The sequence below is a fragment of the Eulemur rufifrons genome, chromosome 6, assembly GCF_041146395.1.
Source record: "Eulemur rufifrons isolate Redbay chromosome 6, OSU_ERuf_1, whole genome shotgun sequence".
NCBI classification, from domain to species: domain Eukaryota; kingdom Metazoa; phylum Chordata; class Mammalia; order Primates; family Lemuridae; genus Eulemur; species Eulemur rufifrons.
The window spans coordinates 9765127-9786312 of NC_090988.1; the positions used below are offsets into that span (position 1 = coordinate 9765127).

The 21186-nt window shown below is 40.3% G+C and overlaps 1 protein-coding gene across 2 annotated transcripts in view; it reads left to right on the forward strand.

Moving 5' to 3' along the window:
• Positions 1-21186, forward strand: part of PRDM10 (PR/SET domain 10) — a 79314-nt gene that overhangs the window by 46237 nt on the left and 11891 nt on the right. The window contains exons 10-20 of one of the 2 annotated variants that reach the window (XM_069468696.1): positions 1279-1408; positions 1924-2166; positions 3726-3737; positions 7526-7873; positions 9819-9974; positions 13450-13629; positions 14587-14697; positions 15667-15867; positions 16551-16865; positions 18482-18622; positions 19768-19942. In XM_069468696.1, the coding sequence (XP_069324797.1) occupies positions 1279-1408; positions 1924-2166; positions 3726-3737; positions 7526-7873; positions 9819-9974; positions 13450-13629; positions 14587-14697; positions 15667-15867; positions 16551-16865; positions 18482-18622; positions 19768-19942 (2012 nt within the window). The remainder of the gene's footprint in view (positions 1-1278; positions 1409-1923; positions 2167-3725; positions 3738-7525; positions 7874-9818; positions 9975-13449; positions 13630-14586; positions 14698-15666; positions 15868-16550; positions 16866-18481; positions 18623-19767; positions 19943-21186) is intronic. The other variant, XM_069468697.1, reaches the window with a different exon arrangement.

Below are 21186 nucleotides of genomic sequence, written 5' to 3' on the forward strand. Positions count from 1 at the left end.
CAGGAGTAAATGTCGTGGGATGGGGTGGGGTGGACTCAGTGAAATTTAAGTCACTCCTGGGTATTCCTAAAACTCTGTTCATGGCTCTATTATAGCACTTTTTATATTACATTGTGGTTTTTGCTTTATCGCTTGCTGCCTCTACTAAACCTCTAAGGGTAAAATCTGTCTCATATAACTTGATGTCTTTAGAGCCTAGCACAGTGCATGATACATAGTAGATAAAACGTCAGATAGACAGCTGTTAAAAGAAAGTTTAGACAATTAGGAAAATTTGAACTTTGACAAGCTAGAATACTCAGCAACTATCAGGTGTTTTTTAGGCATGAGAATGGTATTATGGTCATATATAGAGAGTCCTTATGATTTAGAGATACATACTGAAATATTTACAGATGAAATAATATCGGGATTTCCTTCAAAATTGTCTAATGGGTGTGTGTGTGGGGAAGAGGTGGGGATATCGATGGAATAATATTGGCTGTGAGTTTATCGATATTGTAATTGGGTTGTGGGTACAGTGGGCTCATCACACCATTCTCCACATTTGCCTAGGGTCAGAATTTGTCATCAGAGAGATTCTTTTAAAAGTTCCTGGCAATAATATATAATATTTGTTAAATTGTTGAATAGATGAGTGGAAGAATAAAGCATGATCTGATTAATATTATACACTACTTCCCCCATGCACATCTTCTAAAAGAAGTTTTCGTGACATACTTTCTGGGTCTCTTTTACTAAGGAATTTTTGTATGTTAGAAGTCCATTAAAGGGGATAAAATTTAATTGGTGTTTACAAGGTATGTTATAGAACAGCTAAATTAGAAATTTGTTCTGACCTTTTGGAAGCTTATAGTAAAACAAGAAAGTTCTTTGAATTTAGCGACATTTCTTGGAAGGAATATGAGGTGAGGCCAGAGGAAGAGAGAAAACGTGGAATCTTGTCTCAGATGACATCTCCTGGGAACACACTCCAAGAGGTAGCATGTTCTGTCCTGTCTGCATTTCTCACATCATTTCAGAAACAAAATGTTGTCAGTGCTTTGAATTTTTATGTATTCAGAATAATTTAAGACATCTTTCAGCTGTGGAGAAGGCAAAGAGTAGACATTCAGAAGGTGTATATTAGCAAAACAATCTTTTCCATTAGAGAAGAGGCTCAGGGAAGTAACAAAGTGAGAGGAGATCACAATCCGGGAACAGTCAGGATCCTTCAGGGCACTGTTTGCTGTGGGTGTTATGTAACCGTGGTGATTCGTAACCCGGTCTCGTTCCCAGAACAAGAGGCAGAGGACGAGGACGCGGCAAGAGGCGCTTCGGCCCAGGTCGCCGGCCAGGGCGGCCTCCGAAATTTATCCGCCTGGAAATAACCAGTGAAAATGGGGAAAAGAGTGACGATGGGACACAGGTACAGTGGACGGGACAGAGCCCTCTTAGAGGCCACGGAGGACTCACCAGGTCCCTTCCTAGACTTCAAAACAAAGGCCTTCCACATGTTTATGGTCCTTTCCTATCAGAGTTTTGCTGCCTGTTAAAGTGTGATGGGAGGACAGCAAAAAAGAATGTATTTTCAAGTGTTACTTCCAACAAAAACCCAACTTGCTGCCCTAAAGATTTGAAATTGACCAGAGGTACTCGGGGTGGACTCTGTTTAATTTGTTTAAACAGTTAAAGTTACTAATATTCCAGAAAAGTCATATCACCGTCTTTTCCTGGCTAAGTGGTCTGGAATATCTCATAGTTTTTGCATTCTGTGCATAGTTACCTAATTAACTTTCCCAGAGGGGGAGGATATTTTTTCTGAGCATTATGAATCTAGTCATTCAGAAATAAGCAGCAATTCTAAATCTGAGCTGACAGTCTCCTTCCAGCACTGATCTCTGTCTAGGTAGGATAATAATCCCAGGTTATTGCAAATTGCAGGACTTACTACATTTTCCCACAAAGGAGCAGTTTGATGAGGCTGAACCAGCTACTCTGAACGGGTTGGATCAACCGGAACAGACCGCTATCCCAATCCCTCCGCTGCCACAGGAAACCCAGTCTTCCCTGGAGCATGAACCAGAAACTCACACCCTGCACCTGCAGCCCCAGCACGAAGAGAGCGTGGGGCCCGCCCCGAGCACGCTGACGGCGGATGACATGCGCAGAGCCAAGCGCATCCGGGTAGGTGGGGAGAGCCTGCCCCTTTCGCGCTGCCTGCGGGTCTTCCTCCCGCCAGCCAGCGTTGCGGTGCTGTGTCCAACCTGTTCACCACCCACTTCGAAATCTTGCATTTGGCCTATCACGTGCTCGGTCCCCTTATTTTTGGAAGAAAGTATAAATGTCTGTGTCCTGTGGCAGGCTGGCGTGGCTGGTCCTAGATTCTATCGATTTGGTAATAACACAGAAGCCTGGATTTTGGCAGCTCCTGTACTAAGTATCATTAAAGTAGGATAGCTGTCTGCATCCCTAAGTTCATGGGTTGGAAATGAAGAAATGAATATATGTAATTGTAATAATTATATTTTAAACAGACTAATCTGTGCCTAATCATAGCTCTCAAATTAATTTTGGGTAACTAAATTTGCTTATGTACAGTTTCCAAGGGGAGACTGGCGAATGCCATCACCCATCAATGCAAAGGGACCTGTGTCCAAGTTGGTACGGGAGGTGTAATCCACACACTTGGGACAACTTGAGCTAAAGCTCGAGGTTTGGAGACCAGTTAATGTCTCACTCGTGTGACCTAGGTCTTGGCTTCAGACCCTGTGGCTGCAGGGCTTCGGTGACTTCCCATTTAGATGTGTTTTCTCTTATTATTTCACAAACAGCATTTGAGTCTGAGTTAGTGTGTGGAATCTGTGGGATAAGTGTTTGTGCTGACAAAAAAAACAATGACTTAACCCTGTGTTTGTGGCAGCTGAGCACATAAATACTTTTATTGGTACTTTACATGCAGATGAAAGACTTTTTGTGTAACTTCTCGGATGATATGATTTCTATATGCATGATCATTTTAGCTTATGTTTCTTTTGGATGTCTTATTTGCCTATAGGCTAGAAGGGACCTTGAAAAATAGTCTAGTCCATACCTTCATGTAAAAATACATTTAAACATTTATAGCTGTATGATAGCTTTGAAGGACTCTTCAAACTCTGAGGCTAAACAGCCTTTATGAGGGCCTTATAACTGAAACAAATACAACTTTTGACTCAATATATATAATTTCAAAAGGATATGTAAACCTATAGACATACAGGCTAGAAAGGAAAAAAAGCTATGAATTAATATCTTCCCATCTATCATTCTACTTTATTTCCCAGTCTGTACTTCCTTCTCTTGCCCAATTACTGTCTTTTTTGTTTTGGCCATTCTGATTTTTTACTAAGTCCAGAGAAATGCTTGCAGATTTGAAGGAAAAAACTGAAGCCCACATGTATAGCGAAGTTGTGGGGGTACAAGCATAGTCTAGCTATAATTGTATTTGTATTCTTGAACTACTTGGGTTACTGGTTTCGGTACAAGGTTCCTTATGTCAAAGCCAAAGCTGCGTGTATGTATGTGGCTTTTGGAAGTCAGTCTTATTTGAGCTATTTTGTTTTTTCCTTTCACACATTCTAAAAAGTAGGGCTATGTATTTTTTCATCTTTTCTATCCAGATTGGTAATGACCAACTGAAGGGAAGTCTTCCAATCCAATTGGTAATGTAACTATTTTTCTCTCCTCTAATGCTGCCTGCTCAGTTGGAGCTGCAGGTAGGTTTGTTTCCTGTGTTTCACGTAACAGAATGTCACTTAAGTGTTTGCCTGACCTGCTGTTCTTTGCAACCTGTACTTACTAAATCCTGGTGGAAACTACAATTTGGTTGCTACAATAAATGCAAATTAATGAGTAATGATAATTTATTTGCAAATAGATCAATGAGTAAATTGTGGGCTGCTGATTGCTCATATACAAAATGAAGGGTAGGACTAAGTGATCTCCAAGGTCCCTTCCAGCACTAAAACCATTTGAATGACTTATGCAGTGGTATTGAATTCTAATTGTATATTCACACTGTGCTAGGTACACAATAGAATTTTCACTTGAGCTCTGTCCTCTAGGAGCTTACAGTCTACATAAGGAGTCAACACTAAGGTAGTTTATAGTTAAGCGTTAAATGTAAAAAGATAGCTTATAATTGCTATAGGAAGTTGGAAGAGTGAAAGGCCAAAGAAAGATGGAGGAGTCAGGATAATTCATAGATGAGGTGAGACTAACACTGAAAGAGAGACAGGAGGAAGGTAGACTGTTCCAGAGAACGGTAGCCATAGGATCAGAGGCCCAGACATAGGGATGTGCTTGGTATGCTTATGGGATACTAACTTGGCTCTAGGATGGGCTTCCTGTGAAAGGATAGTGAGGAGTGAGGTGTGTTGGGCAGAGCTAGCCCACCAAAGGCTTTGAAAGCTGGGCAGAGGCCGGGCGCGGTGGCTCACGCCTGTAATCCTAGCACTCTGGGAGGCCGAGGCGGGTGGATCACTCGAGGTCAGGAGTTCAAGACCAGCCTGAGCAAGAGCGAGACCCCTTCTCTACTAAAAATAGAAAGAAATTATATAGACAACTAAAAATATATACAGAAAAAATTAGCCGGGCATGGTGGTGCATGCCTGTAGTCCCAGCTACTCAGAAGGCTGAGGTAGGAGGATTGCTTGAGCCCAGGAGTTTGAGGTTGCTGTGAGCGAGGCTGATGCCATGGCACTCTAGCCCGGGCAACAGAGTGAGACGCTGTCTCAAAAAAGAAAAAAAAAAAAAGAAAGCTGGGCAGAAAATTGACCAAAGAAAAGTTATTAAGAATAACCCCAAACCAACCAACAAACATGATTGTTTGATTTCTTTTTAGTGTCAGGATCAAAATAGTATGAAAATTGATCAATAATATGGCTTCCTTTTGCTATTAATACCAAACTTTAGAAACATTTTATAGTCTTTGTCTTCAAAGAATCTGTCATATCAGAATTTATTGCACCATGAATTGAATCCCAAATCACAGAATTTAGCAGCGATACTATTTTGGTATCCCTAGAGTAGCTAATGTATGGTGTGGTTGACTGGAAGACCTATAATGGATCTATGTGATCCCTTCACTTTTTTTCATGATTTCTTCTAGAAATGTGTACTAGCTGTGGCTCTGAGCTACAGAAGCTACCTTAGGGTAGAAATGGCCTGCAAGTAGGTCAAGGGGTGGGAACAGCTTCAGTGCTTTTACTACCCTGTAATATGAAGATCACATTAGTATCATTAGATCAGAGAAAGACAATGTAGTTCTTAGGTACTTAGACAACGTTCAGGGCTCCATGGAAATTGAAAAGATGATAAGGTTTGTCAACAGAACTAGGAAAGTGGAGCCAGGTGGCTGCTCAGTTTAAATCAAGTTTCTGAAGGGACTCATGCTAATCAGAAATGACAGAAGACTGATTAGCAAAGTGGACCAAAACAAAACCAAGTTCTGGATTTGGCACCCGAGGAGAAATGGAGTCCTCAGCAGGGCCAAAATCAATTCCTGTGTGTTGTGTCTATCCTTGGATACTTTGCGGAACTTGGATAAAAGACATAATTCATACATGGCAAAAGTGCTCTGAATCTTGCACCGCTAAACCCCAGAAAAGCATCTATTTATCTGCAATATTTCTATAAAATTTTGAAAGTAGACAAAATAGTAACAGCTTTTATGTAAAGTAAGTACCTGTCCAGATAGACTAAAAAGATGAGGTGACTGCTAAGCAGTGTGAGGAGGTGAAAGCAAGCTCTGTGGCTGAGTTGAAAACAGATCTATTCTTAAAGATCTCAGCAGATGCTGTAGAAAAGATCCTGAGATAATATGTCTTGAATTTCGTATGAAATATATTTCATTAATTCTCAAACAATTATTGAACGCTTCTTATGAGCTAAGCAGTTTATTAAGGGATCTAGATACAAAAGAGAATAAAATATTACGTACCCCCTGAAGCAGCCCAGTCAACCTGGGAAGACAACAGAATTGCTGTTTATCTACTCAAGATAGATGAGTAGGTAGCATCTAAAAATCTCACTCCTAGCACTGTTAGACAAGCCCTGAGAGACATTTTCCATTGTATAGTAACTGTGTTCAGAAATTTCACTAAATAAAAACTAATTATTTTGCTTTTCTCCCAAATGATTATTTCACATTAAATTTAGTTTAGAAGTTGCTGCTTATCAGTAATTTGGAATTGAGTTTAAGTGTTGTTCACTATACTTTTTTCATTGCACAAATAATGCATTAAGATCTCCGTTAAATCCTTTTTACTGCCCCCTTATAGCTATTAATACATAGGCACACCTATTCACAGATACATGTTTTGAGGGATTTTCCCCCTCATAGGTCCCTAGAGCTTTCTTTCAGTGTTTTGAGGAACTTATGAATGAGTCTTCATTATAGCATAACTAAAATACTGACTTTGTATTCTCTGTGTGAAAGGTGATCTCGTTGATCTGCTCTCAGCAGAGCATGAGTTGTTTTTCCAGCAGTAGTGATGGATTTGCACTGAGTATCCATATTCTCTCACTTGGATTCCCCATAACAATTGCATGAATTTACAAGATGGCTAATCAGCATTAGAAGTGTAATCTGTGCCTGGAAACAAAAAGCAAAATTGCCTGGACTAGGCAGGGAACAAAGCAATATGCTTAACTTTGTTAGCATGACATTCTAACCAGTAGAACTAACTAGCTGCGCTAAGACCTTGTCCTCTGCATTTTCTAAGCAGGAAGTCATGACAATGCTTATTTTCCACTTATGATATATGCTCATGTCTCATGTTTCGTGAACAAACTCATTCATATAAATCTGAATCTTTTATTTCCCTTTCAGTTCTTTCTCCTAAATTGAGATTTATAATTCACATAGCATGAAATTCACCGTTTTAAAATGGTTTTTAGAATAGTCCCAAATCTGTGCAGCCATCAACACTATCTAATTCCAGAACATTTCATCATCCCCAAAAGAAACCCCTTATCCCTTTCCTCCTTCACCTTGCCCCTGGCAAGGACTACCCTTCTGTTCTTTTTATTACATTTTTTTGCTAAGCATTTTAATCAAGCTTCAAATTCTTTTTCTCAAGGACTTGAACAAGTAACATTTGGCTGACTCGCTCCAAGCTCATTCATGCATGTGTGACTTACCCCACATATTTTCTTCCAAATCTTTAATTTTTATCCTATTCCACTCTGGGGTTTGTTTTATTGTACACGTCTTCTATTGGGCACACTTTCTTGAATGTTACTTAAAACCTTTCAAAAGAAAACACACATTCATAGACATAAAACACAAAATAGGTTTGTTTTTTCAAGATGAGCTTTGGGGATGGCTTCATTTTCAGTGTCTTCACCAGAAAAATCTTCTTTCAACTGTGTGTGTCCTAGAGTTTAACGTCTCTGGGAAGTCTGTGATTGCAGAGATCATCCTCTCTTTCTCTATAAGAGTACGATCCACTTGCGCTCTTAATTTCCTCACTAAATAATCACGTCTGTGTATGTCTTTCAGAATGCAGCTCTTCAGCATCTGTTTATTCGGAAGTCCTTCCGGCCTTTTAAATGTTTGCAGTGTGGGAAGGCCTTCCGTGAAAAGGACAAACTGGACCAACACTTGCGCTTCCATGGGCGGGAGGGGAACTGCCCATTGACCTGTGATCTGTGTAACAAGGGCTTCATCAGCAGCGCGTCTTTGGAGAGCCATATGAAGCTCCATTCCGACCAGAAGACTTACTCTTGCATTTTTTGCCCAGAATCCTTTGACCGCCTTGATTTGTTGAAAGATCATGTGGCCATTCATATAAATGATGGCTACTTCACCTGCCCAACTTGTAAGAAACGGTTCCCAGATTTTATCCAGGTGAGTGTATACCACTGAGATTCCTGTCTGCTTCCTTCTTATGGTAAAAGAAACTTCGATTTTTGGAAAACTGAGACTGCCTAGCACCTGCATTTTCATCCTTTCTTTGAAACAACTTTACAATTGAGAACAATATTTCTTCAAACTACTTTGATAAGCAAAAGATATTTATAACCCTTAATTGTCCAGATCAGACAGTGGCATTTAAATATTTAATGCCATATAATATAAAAATTTTTATATTAGAGTAATAAACACCCAGATCTGTTGTAATTTTTAAAAAGTCTTTCTTAATCCTTGTCAATATCCATTACTCATAAAATATAGAGAGTCTGTAGAAGACATACTCCCATTTCCTGGGCTGGAAGTATCCCCTCCTTACCACTGTGGTTTCATGTCTTGCTTTACTGAGGCCATGGAGTTTGGCAGGAAATAGAAGAAAGAGTTGGTTTATAATGTACTTTTATATCAAGCACCGACTATCTCCTTGTAGTTTATTCTTTGTTGGAGCAAATGGGTGAAAATAAATTTCAGAATATTCATGATTTCATTTGGACTTCAAGTGATAATATTTTTCTGTGCTAGTCAGTGAATAATTAAATATCTTGTAAAAGTACTCTTTTTTTAAAAAATTACCAAAGTAAAAGGAGACTAGGACTTAATCGTTGTTCTGCTAGTATTGAGGTCTTGGAAATTTTCTCATTTTACACAATTAGAAGGGTTACTTTAAGGCAGAACTTAATGGCCATAGAAACTCTAAAAATAATGAAGCAAGCTGTCTTATAGGAATAGGTTTTTTTTTTTTTTCTTCTTCTTAGAGAGTCTTGCTCTGTTGCCCAGGCTGATCTCCATCTCCTGGCCTCAAGTGATCCTCCTGTCTCAGCTGCCCAAAGTGCTGAGATTACAGGTGTGAGCTTCCACGCCTGGCCAGGAATAGTTTGATATGACTCACTGCTTAGCTTCCACCCACAGCTCTTCTTCACTGGATATATATGGCTAAGACAGTTCAGAAGCAATATTCCTTTATTTAAGTTATCTAAAAGTAAGGAGAATAAGTCCCAATTAAGGAGAAATGACGCCAACATTGTATCACTCATAAATGGGTAATGGTTTCTGTATCATCTAATTCATGTTTTTAATTCTTCAGAACCTGATTTTATAGGAAGATGTAAAGAATCAATTACTAAAAGGCGCTAAATTGATTTTATACATAATACATGATTTTATACATAATTTTATACATTGCCACACTAGAAAAAAAATTTTTTCCTTGGGGCCATGGTGTTTTGTTACGAAAATAGAATAAAAACTTTGAAAACAAAACAATCCTTTCTAATTTAATGAAAAATTTGTTATTTTTTGTTTTCTGCACATGAGTTATATACAACTTGAAAAATAGTTCACAAGGCTCAAGGTACAGAGACTTGAGTTACATATGCTTCATGAGGCCCCGGGCTCAAAACTAGCATGAGTTAAATACAACTCACATGGCAGTTAATGTGTTAAAGACAGAGAAAAATGAGAAAGAATTATTTTTTGTATTTCTATACACCATTTTTATCAAGATTCATTTAAACCCAAAGGAACTCTTTTTTTTTAATTTATGAAATAATTTCAGATGGAATTCTTGCATTTGATCTTTAAAAAAAAAAGAGCTTCATGTGATCAGGGCTTTGACTAAGAAAGCACTCTTTCTTCCACTCTTCAACTCATCTGGGAGGTTAGGATTTCTTAGGCGTTCTGGCTGCTTGTTTTGTTTCTTTGTGATAGGGACAGTTTGTGTTATAGAGGCCAATTATCACATCTGATTTGATTCCTCGGGGTAGGTTGATGAAAACCCATGGTAATGCATTGGGCTCCCCCTAGTGTTTGATAAGCTGTCTTTGGCCATTTCCTCTGGTGCCCGGAGTCCCCTGATGAGTTTTCCTGTGGATTTTACTGCTAGGTGAAAAAACACGTGCGCAGCTTCCACTCAGAAAAGATCTACCAGTGCACAGAGTGTGACAAGGCCTTCTGCCGCCCCGACAAACTGCGACTCCACATGCTCCGGCATTCGGACCGCAAAGACTTCCTGTGCTCCACCTGCGGGAAACAATTTAAGGTATGACACCAATGCTCAGCCTGAGGTGGTTCTCACGGTCACTGGAATTATGGCAAGCTAAGGGTAAGTGCCTGTTCATTTCATCAGTTTATCACCCACCTCTGAAAAACTGGACTTGAGATGCTCTTTGGGCCCCTGTTGGATTTAGGTGTAAAATTACCTAGCTTTATTTCTCAATTAAAATCCTCAGAGTAGTAATGCATCTCCTAAAAGAATCCAAATATATAATGACTAGTAGAACTAAATTGCTATTGAAAATCCTAAGAGACCAATACATTTACTTACCATCCAAATCAAGAGATTTTTTTTACTGAGTACCTATTAAGTACTAGAACAAGTAATTGTTCTAATAGAGGTGGGAAGTCAGAAGGCTTAGGCTACTTTGGAGAATGTTAATGACTTCAAAGATTAAAATAAAAAATAATAAGTGTCAGTAACCTGCCTGGAATTTAGAAGCAGCCAAGCAAAACTTTGCAGGAGACTCAGAGTTAACAGTTAAAGAAATAAATAAATGTGAAAATAGTGAAATATTCTTCATTGGGATATCGGACGAGTCTGCAAAAGTGTCACTGAGAGACACTCTACTGAATATGGTTGTAGGTCATACTGTCTTAGAAACTGGAAAAGAATCAGAAGTGGATTCAGGAAGGGAAAATTCAGGGTGTATTTGTATAGAATACAAAGAACTAAAATATGAGAAATAGAATTTTCAAAGCTTAAGTTTTATAGTAAGTGTTTTATAGAATATAATCTCAATGATTTTCTGTATATAGTAACACATTTAGAACTCTGTAGAGAACTCCAATGTGAAAAATATAAATGGATCTGGGTTTTTTTCTGTTTTTAAATTTGTTTTTTTTTTCCCCTGTTTTTTTGAAACAGGGTCTCACTCTGTTGCCTCAGCTAGAGTGCAGGCATCATCATAACTCACTGCAACCTCAAACCCCTAGACTGGAGTGATCCTCCTGCCTCAGCCCCTTGAGCAGCTGGGGCTACAGGCTCGCACCACCATGCATGGCTAATTTTTCTATTTTTTTGTAGAAATACGGGGTCACCCTGTTGCCCAGGCTGGTCTCGAACTCCTGACGTAGAGCAATCCTCCCACCCTGGCCTCCTAAAGTGCTAGGATTATAAGCGTGAGCCACCACCCCTGGCCTAAATTTTTTTTTTTTTTTTTAGAGATTTATGTCAAAAAGGATTCCTGTCTTGTAATGCTGTTTGGCTATCTGTCCTATCCAGTCAACATTTTTTGATTTTTCATTTTGTGCCAGATATCATTTTAACACCCAGGAATATTTTTAAAAATCTTTCTCCTTCTTTTTTCTCTTTGCATTGCAGTTGCTCTCCCTCCTTCCTACCCCTGGCTTGAAATAATCTTTCAAACTCTCATATCATTTCACCTGGCTGATGTCACCTCACATGGGGCCATTTCTTGATCCCTGGATTAAGTGCTTCTCCTATAAATTCCCACAGGGCCTCTGGTGACCCTGTCATAGCACTTAGGTATTGCAGTTGCCTACCCTGCTAACTGAGCCCCATGAGGGCGGCACTAAAGGCAGGACCTTCTGACTTTAAGGAGCTCACACTTTGATGGGGAAATTAGACATGTACATTAAGAAATGATTATTGACACTGTAATAGAGAAAAGAATAAAGTGCTGTGAGAGTGATGAGCTCTGATTTGGTGTGTAGGGGAGACTTCATATATAAGGCGACACCTTTGAATTCACGCAAGTGTGGGGAAGAGTTTGCCAGCTAGAGAAAGGGAGAGATGAGGAATGAGGGAGGGATAAAGGCATTCCGAGCAGAGGGAGCAGCAGGGACAGAGGTGCTGCCATGTTCACGGATGGTGAGGTGAGTGGGTGGAGGGTGTGGGCAGAAGGCAGTGGAAAGAGGAAGCCGGGAAAGTAGGTTAAACCAGCATGTTATGCCGAGTAATCAGACTTACGGTGAAGTGAGCCATGGGTGTTTTAAAGTGGCCCTAAATGCAAGCAGAGGCAGTGAGCGTGAAGAAGAGGACCCATGTTCAAGACTGATGTGCGAGGGAGGACTGACAGGACCTTGTGTCTTCATGAACGGGTGAAGGGCGGACAGTGAGGAATAGAGATTTGTGGCTTGAGAGGCTAGATGTTTGGGAACACTGCCGATACTGAGGAGCTCAACCGAGGCAGGAGGAGGGAGAGTGGAGAGATAATGAGTTTGGTTTTGAGAGTATTAGGATAGGAAGGCCTTGTAGAGATTTGGCATCCAATAAACTTGGCTGTCACTGCATGTGTGGCACGGTGTGGTATTAGCATTAGGCTTTGGGATTTATGTAAGGGTTCAGTTAAGGTAAATTGGTCAGTTTAAAGGGAATAAATGGGTGAAATTAGTGAATGCTGATGCTTAGGAAAAGGTGGAAATGCAACAGAACATTATCATTGTATCTGCACTAAAGAGAAATAGTGTTATTTAGGGCAGTGTTCTTAATCCAGATTTTACTGTAGACTAAGAAACTCTGGATATCTCATCCTGGCCTTTCCGGGAATGAGGGTGGATGTGGATAGGAAGAAAGAGCAGTTCGGTCATGTCCATTGTAGCAGAAGAGGCAGGTAGGTGAGGAGTGCCTAGCATTGGAACTTGGCATTTAGCATGATACTTGGTAGGCACTGAAGGAATATTTGTTGAATAAATTGTGCTGAAAAATGAAGAGGTTAAAAAAAAGTCCCTGTACCAAAAGGTGGGAAAAACTGGGCTTGTAGAAAGCTTCACAATCTTTACATGACTAATCACAGTTTAATCATATGTCCCAGAGTAGAGAGCCTCATTGGATTAGGGAGTTGACACTTTTTGAATTTGTTTTTATTCAGGTTGGGCTCTGCCTAATTTTCTGTCCATGGAAAATGTCACATCAACATATATAATATCACTAGATCATTAAACTAGGAGCTGGGCCCTAGGCCCCCATGCTCCATCCACAGTGGACAGTGTTATTGTTTACTTGAACTTCTAAATCCACAAGGTGAGAGATTCTAAATCCATAAGATGAGAGATTCTTACTTAACTTCGTTTGGGATTTAGAAGACTGTCATTATGGTTGTAGAAACGTGTAGGAATCGAGTAGACATATGGCTTTTTAAATCTAATATTACCTGTCTTTCATTATCAATTTGTCTTGTAGTTTGATATTAAATTTATTCCATGTACCCTTGAACACCTCTACATAAATACAAAGCCTTTCTTCTCAAAAGTCAGTATGTATCTCTTAATATTTAACAGTCGTCTCAAACCAAGGCTCGTTGGAATGCACTTCTTGCTGTGACCAGAGTAACTCCCTGTCACTTTCACATGCCCTTGTATGTCCCGGTGCTCCAATAACTCAAACCCCTCTTGGTAGTTTGTGGTTAACTGCTAATTTGTATTGATTTTTTAATTACTTCAATTAAAAATTTTCTACCCCCATGCCTACCCCCTTTTCAAAAATTCTCTCCAAATAGCGAAAAGACAAACTACGGGAACACATGCAAAGAATGCACAATCCCGAGAGGGAGGCCAAGAAAGCCGACCGCATCAGCCGCTCTAAGACGTTCAAGCCTCGCATCACGTCCACAGACTACGACAGCTTCACGTTCAAATGCCGCCTGTGCATGATGGGCTTCCGGCGACGCGGCATGCTGGTCAGTGCCGAGCGGCTGCAGACTCCTCAGTCTTCCAAAGCCACCTAATTTCTGTAGACAATGACTTTTGTATTGTATTCTGTACTAAGTTATACTTGGCAACAGGTTTTGTCAATGACTAAGGGAAGAAACAGAGGCACACAATCCCCAATTTGGACTTCTCTTCTTTCCACTCTCCCCTAGTCCTCCCTTGCCACTCTCCGGTAACTTCTTGGAAGAGATCTTTTTCTACCACTTTCATTACTAGTTTTATTTTTCTTTATGCTTCTCCACCTCTTTGCTCTGTCTTATTTTATTTCCCTCTTCTCTTTTGTGTTCCTGAATATATTTTGTGGTGGGGTCTTTGCCTTCTCCCACACTGTTCCCCTTTAATGCCCCCCTTTTCCAGATAGTGAACATAATAGAAGGAAGGTTTCCATCAAAGCAGGGTGTGTGGACCCAGGTGAGCCCTAACATCAGATGGGACAGCCAGTTCTCTGCTCTCAACTCACTTTGACCTTATTACAGTTGCAGAATATATTTTTGCTAGGAGCTGAAAAGTCATAGAGCAATATTTAAAATTTAGAACCTTAGTTTGTATCTCATTAAATGTACTTAGTATGGCTCAGGCATTAAATAATGGAAGACAGGTTTGCATCAGAAGAATCCACCAAAGAAATTCGTGCTAGTATAATTTTCCTTTTTCCAACAGCTGTTCTTTCAGCCAAAGACCGTCGATGGGGTTCATGGTGACCCAATTCACCTTTAACTCTTTACTGAATTACTGTTAACTCCTGTTCCCAGTGACTGAATGCTTTGGCGATAGGTCTGGTGATGCTGGTCCTGGCCAAATGCGTCACTGTTTTGGGGCGCTGCTTCAGAGAATTCCAGCTTCTAGCAGTCATTATCAGAGGTATTTGTTAGCTTCTGTTTATAATAGGGCCTCTTTTTCTCATTTGTTTTTTGTTTTTACTTTAGGTAAATCACTTATCAAAGAGACATCCGGACATGAAGATAGAAGAGGTGCCAGAGTTAACTCTACCCATCATAAAACCCAACCGTGATTACTTTTGTCAGTATTGTGACAAGGTAAAAGGAAAATGTGTATGTTGGTATGCCACTGTGGAAGCCCTCCTTACAGGAAATTTGTCTGCATTTATAAATATATACTAGAATGTTGCAGTTACTCTTAGCAAATGGTTGCCTGTCTCTCAGTAGTTTCCCATTCAGATAAGAAAGGACTAGAAATGCAGCCTCATTCTAAGTCAGTCTTTTTTTCTTAAGAATTAGTTGACTTTGTTTTTCTTATTGTCCCTTCTCTTTGTGATTTTTGTTCCACAAGAAAAGACTTGTTACCAAGTGCTTGGTATATGAATGGATTTCAAATTCCTAAGCTCTAAAATGAGAGTGTTTATCATATTACTTGTTAAATGTATGGTAGACTTTGAGTTTCCAGAAGATCGAGATGAGTTGTGAAAAAGTTTTGGGATGGAGTACTCTACTTGTACTATTCCATTCTTTATTTTTGTGCAGTTGCAAAAAAGACAGAAAAAGAATATACGTTTGTTTCATTGTAATGTTGTTTGCTTATATAATGCAGCTATGTCAGCTTAAAAGTTAAGAAACATTTTTTAAACATAGATTCCCCACTGGAGGCAATAGTTGCTATTAAAGTCGCCATTTGGAAGATCCTTTGGCTCTTAGTCCTCAGCTACATACACATGTGAGGGCTTTCATGGGCTGAAGGACAAATTGGCTTAAAAACAATTCTCTTTCTATGTCTGAGTATCTGCCTTTTAAACTTTAGGGTGAAGGGTATTTTGTTACAGTGACTGTCTAAGATATATAAATTTAAGGAAGATGCCTAGCATATCTACATTATGTTATTTTATTATAATTTATAGTATATCCTATCCTTTAATAATCTTTTGTTACATTTTATTTTGGACTACATAAATATTTTTTCTCATTTTCTTCTGATGGAACTGTTAGATAGTTTGCTTTAAGCAAGAAAGTGGAACTGTATATTGCTTTCGTGGCAAACATGTGAATTTGCAGGTTTATAAAAGTGCCAGCAAGCGTAAAGCCCATATTCTGAAGAACCATCCGGGAGCTGAGCTTCCACCAAGCATTCGGAAACTCCGTCCCGCCGGTCCTGGAGAGCCAGACCCCATGCTGAGCACCCACACCCAGCTGACGGGCACCATCGCCACCCCGCCCGTCTGCTGCCCCCACTGCTCCAAGCAGTATAGCAGCAAGGTAAGGGGCGGATTTCTGACCGAATCTGAGGTCAAAACTGCTATGTAAGGAATCACTTGAAGGAAGATCGCTTCTCAACTAGACTCCTGGGTGGCTCCTTCTGAATTAAGGGGGACTAAAAGAGATGGTATCCTAGTCCTCGTAAACAGGGACCATAGCAAAGAAAGGGAAGAGAATACTGTGGGCCTCCCCCAGAATTAGTGCCATCGAATAGCCTGAGTGGTCGGCTGCGTTCCTTTTCCCGTGGCCTGCTGAGGGAATATTTGAATATTCATGTTTGAATATTCTCATGTTTGAATATTCTACGCTCATGGTTTATGAGCTCAGGCTTACAGAAGCACTACATCAGAGCTCAAATGATAGTTTCGAAGAAGGGGTCATTTTTGCTGGGGGGATTGTGCTTGATTGCTGCAGGTATTGGTGAGGGCGGAGGATGCTGTGAGGTGCCTGGACCTTTCCTGATGCTGTAGGGTCAGGGGAGTTTGTGCTTCCCTCCAGCCCTCTTTTCTTCCCTTTTGTAGCTTTGTGCCATTTTAGTGCAGCCATAGAATCAGTGTTGCTCTGATTTTTGTTTAAAGGCTCAGGATAAAAAACTTTAGGAAACTTTGGAGGGTTTGCATATGAGAAAATTTGAAAATAACCAATTCTAGTTATTATTTTTTGTTTTTGCCTTAATTTTTCAGACCAAGATGGTCCAACACATTCGAAAGAAGCATCCAGAGTATGCCCAGCTCCCCAACACCATACATACACCGTTGACAACAGCTGTCATCAGTGCTGCCCCAGCAGTTTTAACCACAGACAGTGCCACCGGAGAGACTGTGGTGACGACAGACCTGCTTACCCAAGCAATGACAGAACTGTCCCAGACCTTAACGACAGATTACCGAACGCCACAAGGGGACTACCAGAGAATTCAGTATATCCCCGTGTCGCAGTCTGCGTCTAGTCTCCAGCAGCCTCAGCACATACAGCTTCAAGTGGTGCAGGTGGCCCCGGTACTGCATGACATTTATTTTTCTTTATCTCTATGAAGGCTATGTTGCCATTAGCCATTATGGTAGCTGGAATCAAAAGTACCCTATTCTCAGAGCTAAAGCTGGAGCTAGGCTCTACAGAACGTACTTCTGCATGGATGTTCTGAGTCTTGGACATTTGTAAACTGCATCTCCACCCTACCCCTCCCCAGGCTGATGAGGCCTCTGGGTTTAGCAGCATAAGAGATTTCTGTCTAGGCTGGGTGCGGTGGCTCACACCTGTAATCCCAGCACTTTGGGAGGCCGAGGCAGAAGGATCATTTGAGGCCAGGAGTTCAAGACCAGCCTGGGCTACATAGTGAGAACCTGTCTCTACAAACAGTAAAAAAAAATTAGCTTGGCATATAGTTATGCATGCCTGTACTTCTAGCTACTCAGGAGGCTGAGGCAGGAGGATCACTTGAGCCAAGAGTTTGAGGCCTTAGTGAGCTGTGATTACACCACTGTGTTCTAGCCCAGATGACAGAGTGAAACCCTGTCTCTAAAAAAAAAAAAAAAAAGAGAGAGAGATGGGAGATTTTAGGCTGCAGTGTATACAGTCAGCCTGTGCTGTTGCAGGACAGTACTCAAGGTGCCTCTTTCTGAGCCTATTCTGAATCCTTATCCTTTAGCACCTAGGTTTGCTACCTGGTAATGAGTCAGTTTGATAAATCCCTACCTGGGCATTGAATTACTTATATCAGTGAGAGGTTGTAAAGAATACTTTTGATTCAATCCTGAATATCAGTCAGTACCTTTTTAGTGTAGAGGTATAGCTGTGTTCCTTCTACCAGGTAATGAATAACTCATTCTTACTGATTAAGAAGCTAAATAAGGGCGTCCTCCCAGAACTGATGTTTCATTTAATTATACTCAAGGCAGAAAGGAACAAACTTGTTTGAATCATTTGGTCTCTGAAAATTTAAAACTAACACAGGAGCAGGAAATTGGAAGTTGCCACTTACTGACTTTTATCTCTCTCTCTCTTTTTTTTTTTTTTTTTTTTTAGGGGAGGGTGCTTAACTTTAGGTTTTTGGAGGAATCTATGAGGCCCTGAAGTTGCTCTGGACAAAGGGCCTGCACTTTAGCTAGATTTTCAAAGATATCTGTGATACATAAAAGGTTAGAAACTGCCCTTCTGGTGGGTTAATAGTGACAAACTAAAAGCAAATTCTCTTCCATTTCTTGTAACTGATAAAGGGTAGGTAATTAAATTTAATTGAAATTTTTGATTCCTGCCAACTTCTCATTCAGTGTATCGTCAGGAACTGTATTCCCTCTGTCTCCTTTTCCAGAATTTAATAGCATTAGCAGCTTATGTTTTAGAAGCATAATTCTTCTTCTTTTCCTTCCTCCTCTTCCTCTTCCTCTTCCTTCTACAAGCAGACTATTAAATGCTAAAGAAGCATAATTCTTCAAACTATCTTTTTCTTTCCTCTTGGCTGCAGTGTGGGCTGCCTAGGAATACAGTATTGAATCTGAAGTGCCTTCTATTTCTGTTAGGATATTGTTTTTAACTGAACTTTTCCTCTGGAAGAATTTCCCTTAACCTCATTCAATGTGTATTTGGTTTCTGGGCCTGTTTTCCCTCCCTCCAGGCCACTTCCCCCCACCAGTCCCAGCAGTCCACTGTGGACGTCGGCCAGCTCCACGACCCTCAGGCCTATGCCCAGCACGCCATCCAAGTGCAGCACATCCAGGTCAGCGAGCCCCCTGCCTCCACCCCGCCATCATCCCAGGTACACTTCTCCATGGACTGTTCAGAGAAGTTAATATGGCCTCAGGGACTATGAGAGTTAATAAGAGTGAAGACATTATCTTCAGACCTAGTCTCCTCGACTATTGAGATATCATTATTTTTGGACCTTAATTAAAGAGTCTTACCTTTGCCTCCAGTTTTTATATTGGTATTGTAGACACACTTACATTAAGTTATTAGCTTTGCCTGTCTAAATGGAGCCCTGTGATAGATATCCTAGAAATAACACTGGCCTTTGCTTCCCATTCTGAATGCAATTGCTAAGTTGCTTCTCTGATTTGGAACAGTGGCTTTGTGGAGTATTATTGTGTATTGTATTACTGTGTTTGTATGATTGAGTCTGTTATTGAAATATGTAGACAAGTTATGGGAGTTCAGAGAAGGAGAGATTATGTTTAGCAGGGAATTTCTGTAGAAGTAGTAGTCTTTGAATTACGTCTTGAAGGAGGAGTACAATTCAGGGAAGGCATTGTGATCTGAGTAAGCTCACATTATAAGTAAAGACACAGATGGGAAATTGTGGTATGTTTATAGAAAACTGAGATACTCTGTTTAGATTACTAACAGGAAATGATGTTTGGAAGAAAGTTGGAAAGGTAGTTTGGAGCTGGACTGTGGAGGGCCTTGCATGGCAGGCTGGGGAGCATGGGCCTTACCTGTTGTCAGGAGTAAGCCTCTTCACCAGGTGGCTGCATGTGCACCTGTGCTGAACTCCGCGAACTGGGTAGGATTATCCAGCGCACATTGATGGAAATCATGACTTCTGGTTCTATTTCAATTTGTGTTCCAGAGCAGCTTTGTAATGTAGGCAAGTTATTTCACTTCTCAATTTTTTTAACCTTATGTAATGTAGGTAATTATACTTTCTTTCATTTCTCTTTCTAACAAGTTTATTAAAATTAATTTTGGGGTACTTTTATAGATAATCCTTTGAAAACAAATTAGAGTTCATAGTTATGCTTACATTTCATTAATTCTATTCTTATTTAAAATGTTATTTTAATAGCAGTGATACTTTCAGTGTTATAATTCATACTAGTCTGATTTAGTTCCTTGATTTGTTTGTGAGTCTTAACTATTTTGGAATTTCACAATTCTCTGCTCTTGCTTTTTCTTTCTGCCTAGGTAGCTGGGCAGCCCTTGAGCCCCTCTGCCCAGCAGTCTCAGCAGGGCCTCAGCCCCTCCCACATACAAGGCAGTTCTTCCACACAAGGGCAGGCTCTGCAACCGCAGCAGCAGCAGAACTCCTCCGTACAGCACACATACCTACCCAATGCTTGGAACTCCTTCCGTGGCTACTGTAAGTAAAAGAAAGGGGACAATGCTGTCTAGGTCATGGGTGAGGGATCTCCAGCCCTGTGTCATAATTTCCTCAGCTTTATGATAGATTATTGGATTAAAGTATCAATTGGCCATTTTCTACACTCTGCGGTGCATGTACTTGAATGAGTTTCATGACAAAATTCAAGGCAGTACTCTGATTTCAGAGAGCCACCCTGATATGACATTTTCTGAAACATTGGGTATATTGCTGGATGAAGTGTAGGTAGGTAACTTAAATAGTAGAATAGATGGATATAGGATATGTTGATGGTAATGATTCATCCCTTCCACCAATATTTATTGAATGCATATATATCAATTACTGTACTAAACCCTGGCTATACCAAGATTAATATTGACATTAATATCAGTAACACTACACAATGATGATGTTAGCCAGCTTTCATTAAGCTCTCACTACATGCCAGGAATGATTTGAAACTGTACACATTACATTCAGTATTCTTAACAATCTATGAGGTAAGTATAGTTGTTATTTGTATTTTATAGATAAAGCAATTTTGACACACTAACTTGTCCAAGAGACGTAGCTAGTAAATGGAGGATTGGCACCCAGGCAGTCTAGCTCCAGAGTTTATACTGTAAACCACTCCACTGTGCTGTCTTTCCTCCAAAGATAGTCTTTGGTTCAAAGAGATCACAATCTAATGGAGGAGATAGGGAGATGAGTAGTTGATTCCAAAGCTCTGAGATTAGCACTGCAGAAGCAGTAAGAGGCTGGCTGCCAGAGGTCAGAGTAGGTGAACATCTTGGTGAGGATGATAGCTTTGGGTGTGGGCTGGGAAGCATGAGACATTTATCATTAAAGATGTGGAAGGAACAGGAATAGAGTCTATGTCATAGTTAGACTTCAGTGGTAGCAACTAGGAGGAATAGGGGCTGAGAAGGGAGAAGGTCAGTGTTGATCTTTCTCCTACTGTTGATCTCTTTTTTTGGGCCTGTCTCTGTCATGATTGACTCTTGGCTGTGTTACATAGATTCACTGTGGAGTCAGGCTCAAGCTCTACCATCTAGTTGTTTTTACAATCTATTCTCTTAAACCTTGGTGGTCACAATGAGGGCTGAGTCTAGTTTCCAGTCGGGGAAGGTCTCTCACTCCAGTAAATACTGGTAGAATCCAGGTAAACAGATTGACCTTTATACTCTAATTCTTGTGAAAGAAAGTGGAGTGATGCAGATACCCATAGTAATAACAGTAGC